Here is an 11,786-nt window from a genome sequence, read left to right as displayed (position 1 = left end):
AGGAGGGGGCGCCCCGGTGGCGGCAGTCGGACGCGTTTTGCCCTATGACCCCGCCCCTCTGCGTTGATGTGGCCTTTGGGGGTGACATCTGCGCAGCTGCCCCATGGAGTCTGAGCAGGGGACTGCGGCCCAGGCTCTTCAAGGCATAGAAATGACTAGGAGATGGACGGCTCGCTCCTTTTGAGGATGTGGGTCCAGGTGCCTGGGTGGTAATGGGAGAACACCCGTGTACTCCACGATGGTCCCTGCCTTCGTGTTCTCTCTGGCATTTGCCTCTGCGTGGAAGAGGAAAGATGACCAGACCAGTCGTACAAGCCTAGTCCAGGGCTCCAGGCTTCCTTGCGAAGTGCACTCATGCAGTCAGTCATGGCCCAGCTTCGATCTCTGGCAGCGATCCTTGCCCATGAGTTGTTTTCCCAATGGTGCATGTGTTCAGGACCGTCTCTGTAAGGGCCTGATAAGGGAGGCTGGGTCTGCGGAAAACTTGCTGGTATAGGAAGTGACGTGACGATGTGGATGCTTTCGTATTTCTACGTTGTAAAAGGCCTGCTAGCAAAAGGGTGTTTTTTCTACGCTTACTTAGTTTGGGAACTGGTATAAAGGATGCTCCCAGAAACATTCTGGCCAGTATCAATTCTGTTGGTTTGCCAGCTGAACACTGTTGTCAAAGCCTTTTTAGTGTAGACCAGGCCTAACTCAGGACTTACCTGTATACAGAAGCGATACCAGCTTTTTAAAATAATTTTTACAACATTGTTTTAAACCCCCTTTGTAGACACGCATACTGGTGTAAATGGGGCTTACACTGAAACAAACAAAATTGATAGAGACTTGTTTAAGCTGAATGAGGAATTTCTGTGCACCAGTTTCTCTCAATCTATTTTTAAAACAAACTTTTTGTAAAACTGTTGCAACTTTGTGTGCACCAGGCCTTTGTTAATGGATCGTTGCCTTGAACATTAGGTGCCTCGATTCAGTTCTGTATCGTATCAGGCAAGGATGAGGTCCGTAATTGCGTGTTTCAAGAATAACTATTATAACACCTAACTTTTAGGCGTGTGACTCAAGTGGAATCCACAGCCTAGGTTAGGCATATAGGCTCCTTATATGGTGCATAGAAAGTTCTTTGAAATGCAGATGAGGTAATGATGAAGTCTATTCAGGAAATAAAAATATGTTGAAGTCTGTAGTTAAAGGAAGACAACATTTGAAACTGGAAAATAAAAATTGAATTTACACAAATAAACTTATTCTATCTTTGTAGCCAGCAGGATGCAACTTTGTGCCTCTAATGAATATTAAACCTACTTTTCACATTTTAAAACAATTAAAAAGCAATGTATTCCACATGCATATCCATCCTTTTTTCCCATGGAGGGATTTAATTATTTAAAACAGGGCTGTCCAACATGTGAGTGGCTGGGGGCGTGACCCTGGGTGTTATACTGTGGCAGGTGCTTCCCCCCCACCCTCAAGTACTGCACTGTGCCATGGGTGCTCCACCATGGATGCTACACTGTGACCTGCATACTTTGCCATGGTACATTGGCTCCCCCACCACCTACCACAATGAGTTTCCCCCTACTGTATTGTGCTGATACAACTATGCTGTGTCAGGTCCCTGGGTGTCCCCTGAAATGCCAGGCTGCAGATTCCCTCACCCCTGCAGGCTGTGTTGGCTCATCCCAAGGGGCAGGAAGAGGAAGCCAGGGGAAGGAGGGAAGTCTAAAGACTCCAGCAGCAGCCATTGTGGGGGAGTGGTGCCCTGGGGGCTGCAGGTTAACCCCTTGGGGGCCAAATGCAGTCTGCAGTTTGCCATTTGGGCGACCCTTATTTACAACAACTACTGTACCCTTTTAGACTAGAGACACTCCTTGGAAAATGCAGGCTCAGCTTTTAATAATTTCTTGACTGTGGAAAAGAAATAAAATATTTCTTCTGTTGCACTGAACTCAGAAAGACCACAACAGGTCAGAAGACCGTGGTGTCAAAAAAAGTTCTATTTTAAATCTCTGTTAATCTTGTGAATTGTATGGGTGTTCATGCACCTAATAGTGTTAATGTGTGGCACACTGCTGCATCCTTAAAAGGATTTTATGGTGCCCCAAAGTGCTGCACCACCCTGGTTGAGAATCACTGTTCTATACAAATGTGAGTTGATAGGAGAAATTGTAATGTGCTAGTGTCATAGAGAAATAGGGCTGGAAGGGACCTCCAGAAGTCATCTAGTCCAGCCCCTTGCCTGAGGCAGGATCATCCCTATCCAAACCATCTCATACAAACCATAATTTAAACTGTACATAAAGGTGTTAAAGGTGGCTGCTTTGATTTGTGAAATAATAGATACCAGAGGTTTGGAGACTGATCTTTTCAATGATAATGAGCCCGGAAGATGGAAGAAAGAATGACAGGAACATGGATACTGCAGAATTTCACTCCAAGAACCAATGTGGATCTAGTTGCTACTTCTGCACTTATAGCCACATAAGTTCAGATCTGGATGGTGCTTTAGTGCAGATGGAACTAGTTGAGTACAGAGTTTAAAAGATTATTGTGATCCTGGGATATACACTCAGGAATCTCTGGTAGAAGTTAGGAAGGCTGCATTTGTGCGGGTGCAACTCTTACTGGAATACTGTGCACAATTCTTCTATCCTTAGTCTGAGAGTTGCAAGAATGGAGAAAGTGCAGAGAATACTCATGAGATTGATTCAAGGATTGGAAAACGTGATATGTAGTGAATGATTCAAGGAAGTTAGTTTATTTAATTTATCCTGCTAATACAGAAAAAGAGCAAAACACCTCTTTTTATCAGAAGTTGATTGGCAGTGTAGGTTATATAAAGGGTACAAAACAAGTTGTTTAAAAATTAATAAAGTGTTTCAGTGTAACATGAGATGCAAGCAGTCAGAATTCCAGCTACCAGAATGAATCCCTAAAATCTAGTTATTAGGAACGACTGTGTCCATTTTTGGTTTTGAATCATTAAACCTGTTCAAAAACAACCCACCTATCTTGGGCAACCCTGGCTTATTTTAGCAAGTAACAATTACTTTTTAAAAACATTGCCATTTTTGTAGGTTTAGATGACTTGGTTTTAGGCTTGATATTCTAACTGTGTACAGGCTGTGGATAACTTTAAAAAAGTAATCCTGTTAAGTTAGTTAACAACTTTACCTGGAAAATGTTTAGAGATTGTTTTGTTTATTTGGGTATTTTTGTTTTTGACAGTTCTAATATTTTATTCTAGGGATAGTCGACTCTTGTGGTAGTTACTATAATACCCAGTAAGGCTACAGTCTTTCAGGGAATTAATTTCCATGCAAGTCATTTGTAGCCAACAATATGCAAGCAATGATGTTTTGACTTCTTGAGCTTATAGAGCAGAAAAAGTTTGCTTTCCATAAAATCATGCAACAATACTGGTTATTTTAAATAATAAGCATTTTTTAGCTATTAAGTAGAAAATAATAAAGTGACAGACTTATTTTCCAGCATAAAATGGAAAGTGGTCCTGAAGGGCTGCTTCTGTGCAGATTTTTGCTGGTCATTTCCTCTCTTGTGCAGATTTTGACTGCCCCCTTGAACACTACACGCCATTCCTGTTCTGTAGTTCATGTTGACACTGGCATTGATTTCCCAGAGCAAACAAAATAGCTCGTTGTTCGGAACTGCTTGATTTATCAGCATTGGAGAGCCCCCTAGCCCAATGACTGTTTTGAGAATAGAGTCTGTTCACATTATTCTCTCTCCAATTTCACTCAATCCATGTCAACTGCAGACGAAATAGGATTCCATTTTAGGAGTACTTGAGATACCATTTGTATATTCTAATTATGCAGAATGGAATTGGATGAGCCTGTGCCAGTATTGCTACAGTAGTCTGAGTTTTCTGTAAATTTAAGTGAGTTTTCTAGCTTTTTTTTTGCTTTTTTTGAAAAATCAGAACCAGAACTGTTAGGCTGGTTTTTAGGATTTGGGGAGGATAATTTTTTATTGCATATTGTTCATAAGGGTGACTTGTGTATGGTTTTGTAAATAAGTCTGATGTTAATGACACAGAACCAACCACTATTTAGGATCTGCATAGTGTCTAAGCAACAAGTATGTATTAGTTCTTATGGTAATATAGTATTATTAAGTTCTGGGATCTTTTCCAGCAGCCACCAAGAGTTCTTATTATTCTGAGAATGTTGGCTGCCAGGAGTCTTAGCAGTGTGAACTATTCACCCAACAGCTTCTCTTTTGGACCTGGTTCTGAGTAGTTCAGAAAGCAACACTTAGCTAAGCCCACTGTTCAATATGGGACACACATGCAGAGATCAGCTTTCTCATATGGTATAATACAGACTCCATTTCTCTAGAATAAGAGAAACAAAGGTTTTGAATGAATGGTAGTGTCTTCCACTAGACTAGAAGCTCTGCATGCATTCAGCATTTTTTTTATAAAACCATATTTTGCATGAAGATATAGTAAACTCATAGTTTCTTGTATTAAACTCAGGCATGATTATAACACTTGTCAATGAACTGGAAGGTGCAGTTTAGGAGATCGGGGGGGAATTGTCTTGCTGAAAAACATGTTTTCCTCTGATATTGTAGCAGACAGCCATGATTAGTTTTCCATTCTAATGGATTGGGTTTTTTCCCTTGTTTAATTTCATGTATCTATTTCTACAAATGACTAATTCTGTATATATTTTTTTCTCTTTAAAGCACTTGAGTCACTTGTAAAATTGTCTTGAAAAATCAGAGAAAAGAAGATGTATCACATTGTTCAATATCAGCATCTGAAACTAATAACCCAGAACACTGTTTCTAAGGTGCATTTAAAGTTGATTTTTCCAAGGACCCTGGCATTTGCACACCTGGGAAGGTCATGGATCTCAAATCACTGTCATGCTGCAGATCAGAATATTGTCCTGATGGGACCTCCTGGTGCTGGGAAAACAACAGTAGGGAGAATAGTAGGTCAAAAACTGGGCTGTCCTGTCATAGATGTAGACAACGATGTCCTTGAAAAAACCTGGAATATGAGTGTGTCAGAAAAATTGCAGGATATTGGTAATGAACAATTTTTAGAAGAGGAAGGAAAAGCCCTGTTAAAGTTTTCAGCATCTGGAAGTGTAATTTCCCTTACTGGATCCAATCCAATGCATGCTGCAAGTATGCAGCACGTGAAGAAAAATGGGTTAGTTGTGTATCTGGATGTACCCACAAGAGACATAATAGATAGACTGGAATTCCTAAAACTGGATCGTATTGTGGGTCAGGGGCCTCAAATTTCCATGAGAGACATACTTCAGTATAGGAAACAGTTTTATAAAAAGTGGTATGATATCCGGGTTCTTTGTGAAAGTGGGATTACAGCAGAGGCTATAGCAGATAAAGTACTTGACGCAGTGAAGAGGTATCAAGACTCAGAAGCAGAAACTTTTATTTCAACCAGATATGTAAAGTCTGAAAAATGCGATCAAAAAGACCCTGCTAAATATTTCAGTGATGTTGTGATTGAGGGCTTGGCATCTGATGGTGGACTCTTTGTTCCTGTGAAGGGGCTTCCAAAATTAACTGCTGGAGAATGGCAAAGCTTAGTAGAAGCAACCTATGTTGAAAGAGCCCAGATTATATTGGAAAAATGTATACATCCTGCTGATATACCTGCTTCAACACTGGGTGCAATTGTTGAGATTGCTTATGGAGAGAATTTTACCTGTTCTAAAATTGCCCCTATTAGGCACTTGTCAGGCAACCAGTTTCTCCTTGAGTTGTTTCATGGACCAACAGCCTCATTTAAGGATTTTGCATCACAGCTGTTACCTCATATCTTTGCTTACTGTGTTCCCAGAAACTGCAATTATTTGGTCCTAACAGCTACATCTGGAGACACAGGGAGTGCTGTCTTAGATGGTTTTAGTCGTCTTAACGATGCTGACAAGCAAAGAATTGTTGTGGCCAGTCTCTTTCCTGAGGATGGAGTGAGCCAGATTCAAAAATCTCAGATGATTGGCTGCCAAAGAGGAAATGGATGGGCAATAGGTGTCAAATCTGACTTTGATTTTTGCCAGATGGCTATAAAACAAATATTTACCAATTCTGATTATACTGGCTTTCTTACTGCAGAATATGGAACAGCTTTAAGTGCAGCAAACTCTATAAACTGGGCTCGACTACTGCCTCAAGTGATTTATCATGCCTCTGCCTACCTTGACCTCGTTCATCAAAGTATTATTGCTTTTGGGAACCCAGTAGATGTGTGTGTTCCTACTGGAAACTTTGGCAACATATTAGCAGCCTTGTATGCAAAAAAGATGGGAATACCTATCAGGAAATGTATTTGTGCTTCTAATGAAAATAACATTTTGACCAATTTCATGAGAACAGGCCTTTATGACTTAAGGGGCAGAAGACTAATACGTACTTTGTCACCAGCAATAGATATTTTGAAGTCTTCCAACCTCGAACGACATTTGCATCTGATTGCTAATGGTGATGGACAGCTGGTGACACTATTGTTTAATCAGCTGGAAAATCAAAGCCACTTTCAGTTGCAGAATGAGCTACTTGAGAAGCTTCAGCAGGACCTGGTGGCTGGGTGGTGTTCTGAAGAGGACTGTTTAACTGCTATTCACTCTGTATACAGTACTACTGGGTATATTTTGGACACACACACAGCTGTTGCTAAAGTCGTTGCAGATCGATTACAGGATAGAACCTGCCCAGTTATCATTTCATCTACAGCTCATTATTCCAAGTTTGCACCTGCTATTTTGCGGGCTCTGAGGATTGCAGAAATAAAACAGAATCCATTAAGTCAGCTTCACTTGCTGAGTTCTTACAGCCCTTTGCCTCCAGTCCACCGAGGCCTGTTAGAGACATTGAAAAAGAATGAGATGCAGAAACATCAGGTCTGCGCTGCTGATGTTAATGTCCTTATGGCACATATAGAAACCTTAATACAAAACCGCTTCATGAAAGTTTCCTAAGTAAACTCACTAGGCATTTTCTATGTCAATTTAAATATTTTCTTCAACAAAGATGCATGTTTTAATAAAAGCATCATTCACAAGACCTGTGCCCAGTTTACATTCAGAACACATGTTCGCGTTTTCATTTTTAGCTTAACATTGCTTGTTAAAAATGTTCAATGCATGTGAGAATTTGAATCCTGGTGAAGGTTCTGAAATGATAGCCCAAGATACTGATGTGCCTTTTTCCAGAACAAGTAGGCTAAGGACAGCAGCAGTGCCAGCTTCTCCAGGCAATCCTTCTACTGTTCCTTGGCCTTGACCTGGAAGGAAGAAGGACTGCTAAGAAGAAAAGAAAAGACAGCTGCTGGCACCTCTGAGAACAAGTGCAATGAGTTGTATTTTTGTTGTGTATGTAGTTTGTGATGTGAATGCTTGTCTACTGGGAATTTTTGCTAAACCCTTAAACTCATTTCACAGAGCACTGAAAAGCTGTCAGATCTAGTAATATATGAAGACTGTTACTAATATAGTATACATTAATATTGCAAACCTTGAAGTGAAATTATCTACATCCCTTGAGCCATACAATCACACAGTTCTTTAATATGTTCTCTTACTTTATATTGTCTTTGTATTGACTGTAGCTGGAGTTTTATATAAAAATCTTGCTCTTCATCAAACATCAAGGGTTTCAAACCAACAGTTTGTATTTTTTTGTGTGAAATAAAAACCTTCACTCTATATCTTTTTAATAACTTTTTAAAGCATATTTCTTCCCATAATTCATTGCAGCTTCAACTTTGACAGTTTTTATTTGAATTCACAAGTTCAGAAGATTCTACACAAAAGTAATAGAAACTATCTTCTTGAATATGAAATAAAAATATTCAGTTCTTCAGTTTCTACCCTTTGCATTTTAAACTGTAAAATTTAAAGTATATGTTTAGGACTTCAGTATGCCTCTGGAAGTTTCTAACTTTATTTTTTGTATTATTCTTAGTTTTCTATTCTTGATTTTTGTGTGTGTGGTGTAGTGTAAATAAGACAGAAACTCAGTAGCAGAAAACAAAAGAAAATTGGGAACAAATTTACATTAATGCCACTGCACATTTTAAGTTTTCCCATGCTAAGGCAAATCTATTTTAGGTCATGTGATTCCCTCTATCAGGTGATGACTAGAGCAGGGGTGGCCAGTATACGCCCTGCGGGGCAGATGCAGCCCACCAGGCCATTCTGTCTGGCCTGTGGGGCCCCTAAAAAATTTAGCAAATTAATATTTATCTGCTCCTGGCTGCCTGTCAAAGATGAAAGGAGTCAGGGGCAGTAGGACCCAGCAGCAAGGCCTGTCAGGCCCCACCCCACCTCCAGCCCTTCCACTCCCTCAACCGGAAGCCTCTGCTCAGTGGAGGCTTCTGGCCTGGGACCATGGGGCTGTTCCTGCCTCCCTCTGCCAGAGAGGGAAATCCAGATAAGAATGGGAAGGGAGGGAGGAAGGGGAGGACCACGGGCAGTCGTTCCAGTCCTCAGGGATGGGCTGGGCTGGCTCCTGCTGAGTCCTATGGTTACACACATGCAGCTGGGAACTGCATGGTGCTGAAGCGCAGTGGTGTTGGGTAGGAAAGTGGTGGCAGGTGGGGGGGAGTGGGAGTGAGCTGGTGTGTGGGAGTGCGGTGACTGCTGGACGGGATTTCAGGGCCTGCACTAGTGTCCCAGGGCCAGTGCCAGTGGGGGCCCAGGGCCTGGGCTGGCAGGGGCTATGGAGTCAGGCTGGGTTGTGCCAGCATGGGGGGGGGGATGGCTTGGCTTCATAGAGTCCCTGCTGGCTTGGACTCCTGCTGCCCCACTCTGGGCTCTGGCTGGCCCTGGCTCTGGGACACCAGCGTTGGCAGACTACGAGAGCATGGGACATGCGCTGGTACCCCGGGTCCAGTGGGGTGGGGTGTGCATGCATGTGTCTGTACAATGAGGGAGGGAGGGGAGAGAGTGAGAGCAATGAGGGAGGGATAAAGAGAAAGTGTGTGTGTGCATGTGCACAATAAGGGAGGGAGAGAGAGTGTGTGTGTATGTGTTCATAGAGTGAGTCCCACATGCACACTGATTTGAACTGTCATACACACAGACCCCCACACCTCCCACACCCCCAGCCACCCTGCCCCCACACACAACCCCCCACAAACCCCATACCTACCCAGAGCCCACATATCCACACACCCACACCTATCCACCCCACAACACCCACACCCTCCCACAAACCTATATCCACCCCCCTTGCTCTCCCCGCACAATATATAAGACTAAGGCCATTATCCCAGGCTGAGTTGCTTCCAAAATATGTATGTTGTATCATAAATATAACAAATAATACCTTTTAATTTATAGATGAACTGTTCAATGTAAGTGTAAGCATTAAACATAGTTTTTTTCCATTGCTGTGCATGGCATCCTTTTCAGGATGTTTCCAAGTTATTTTCTCTGCACTTTTTAGCTCTATCATAGTTCCTTATTGTATCTGTAATCCTGGAAACTCAATTTATATTTTTTTTCCTCAAGAAGCGGTATGGGAAGGCCCCCAAATACATGTTGGCACACTAAGCATTTTCATCTAGTACAATATCATGAGGGGAAAAAAGGTAGCACAACTTTATTACTGGAGAGAAGAATCTGTGGTCCATTGTGTTAGTGTCCTGCTACCTTTTCATTTCTGGCAGTCCAAGTTAGACTTTTCACTCTGGACTCATATGTGCTCAGTGTCAAATATGTACATGATTTGGTATGATTGTCAATTTAAAAACCAAAAAAAAAGCCTGGATTGAAATAATATTGATGTTTCATAATAGGGATGGCTTGCAGCCCAGGATTGCATTGGAAATTGCACAATGTCTGGCTATGCTGAGCTTAGATCAATATGATTTTGTCTTCTCATGAGTATTGGAGTTTATTATAACCCAGATTCTATTCTTCTAAGATATCAAATTGAAACTTACCCAGTTTACTCTCCTCCATCCTACTGAATGCAGTCCTGTTCCATCCCACTGGATGTCATAAAACCACAAAGGCCTCTGGATTCCTTTTGCTTTTCTAATTAGGCCTGAAAAGATCCCTAGGTACTAGATTTGGCATGCTGTGCACGAAGAGAAAAGATTCAGAACAGCCACTGAGACATCTGTTGAGCACCAGTTCTTCCGCTGAAGCACATCCACCTAAGTCCAGATTCCTTAGAAAGAAAAGAGCACACTGAGCAAGTGAAGTTGAAAGGCAGAGGATTCACCTACCTTTTGCCCAGTAATGTAGTTTTAGGGTACTTACATAGTTAGGCTTTGGTTCTAGGCCTCAAACAGCCAGAGGTGGTTTGAACCCACACCTTTCACTTTCCTAACAACCAGTTTATGAGCTGGACAGGACTGAGAGCATCTATGGTTCTTGCTAAAGCTGACCCACTGTCAGGTGCCCTCAGAGGCAACTCAGCCTGGGATAATGGCCTAGCAGGCTACATCTGTCTGGGGCTTTGACTGGCAGCTCTACCCCAGCTGATGATGCCAGCTGGCCACTAGTAAGGCATCTTGACTGGCTCCTGGAAGAGAAGTCTATTCATTTAGTTTTAGCTGTGGTAGCAGACTCCAGACCAGCCAGCAGTTCATGCTGAAGGTTTGCCCTGCAGCTCTCTGTGATGGAGTACTCCAGTTTCCCTGACTCTGCTCGCTCTGTTCCTGGATTCTGGTTTCTGAAGTTTCCTTTGGGTTTGGTAAGTCAGTCTCTGACTCCTGAACTTTGACTTGACTTGTGATTTGGACCTTGCCTCTGGATTTCCCCTTGATCTAGTAACTTAGTATCTGTTTCCTGACCTTAGTCTGGCCTGTGTTTTGGACTCTGATCCTGTCTTTGGCCCTTTGCACCCCCTACAACTTGGAGAACAGGAAGCTAGTATGAGAGGGCAGCAATCAGGTAGGTAGCTGAACAAGGGCTAGCTGCAGAGAAATAAGCAGCCAAGGTAGTTAAAGAAAGCACCTAACATGTAGCAGGTGACTACTTGAGAGCTAACTGTATGGGCAAAAGCAGACTACAGCAAGCTGAGGACTGGGCTGATTGGAGCCCACTGGGCAGGGTGGAGGCCATGTGACTGGAAAGGGTGGAGCCACGGCATACTAAAAGCCTGGATCCTGAGCCAGTGACCTCAATCTGGCCCTGACCTTTGAGAGTAGGACTCCTGAAGGCCTGGGCTGCTAAAATGAGGAAACTTGACTAATAGAGAAGCTGCAAGGAGCTAATAGATTGGAAGGCAGAGTTTGCTGGGAGCTCCAGGACGGGTTTGTGTTTTAGTGTTGGCTGATACTGGGTCTGTAGGGGTGGTGTGGAAGCTACAAGTAGGTACCTGGGAGGCACTTTGCTGTAGAAGAGGCTAAGGCCCAGAGTGAGAGCTGGGTAAGGGTCTGGGAGCCAGTGTGCTGTGTGGGACTAAAGGCAAGCAGTTAGAGCAGTGGTCACCAACCAGTGGATCTAGATCCACCAGTAGATCTCGGAGCCTCTTTAAGTCAATTGGAGGCTGGGGTGGGGGCCCGAGTGCCTGTGTGCATGCATGTGTGCACCCCAGCTCAGCAGATCAGTCTGTAGGGGAGGGAAAGGACAGGGGCTAAATTGAGTCCCCTGTGGAGAGGGACAGTGCCGCAGAGGTATAAGCAGGGGTAAATTGAGTGGGGCCCAGGCTGCATGGGATTTACCTGCTGGGGAGGCATGCCCCCAAATAATTTTTTTCCCCCCTCTGCCTCCCTCTTCCTTCTCCACAGACTTACCTCCTGGGGGGGGGGGGGGGGGGGGGGG

The 11,786-nt window shown here is 43.1% G+C and overlaps 1 protein-coding gene across 2 annotated transcripts in view; it reads left to right on the top strand.

The window, feature by feature from the left end:
• The window catches only part of THNSL1 (threonine synthase like 1), an 8,032-nt gene extending 309 nt beyond the window's left edge, over positions 1-7,723 (top strand). Inside the window, exons 1-2 of one of the 2 annotated variants that reach the window (XM_019508278.1) lie at positions 2,213-3,805; positions 4,717-7,723. In XM_019508278.1, the coding sequence (XP_019363823.1) occupies positions 4,764-6,986 (2,223 nt within the window). In that variant the 5' untranslated portion in view covers positions 2,213-3,805; positions 4,717-4,763 and the 3' untranslated portion in view covers positions 6,987-7,723. Of the gene's footprint in view, positions 1-2,212; positions 3,806-4,716 lie in introns of those variants that run through there. The other variant, XM_019508277.1, reaches the window with a different exon arrangement.
• Positions 7,724-11,786: the final 4,063 nt, after the last annotated feature.

Source organism: Gavialis gangeticus, unplaced genomic scaffold, assembly GCF_001723915.1.
Source record: "Gavialis gangeticus isolate Ggan-Ray unplaced genomic scaffold, GavGan_comp1, whole genome shotgun sequence".
NCBI lineage: Eukaryota > Metazoa > Chordata > Crocodylia > Gavialidae > Gavialis > Gavialis gangeticus.
This window is presented reverse-complemented; position numbering and strand designations above follow the sequence as displayed.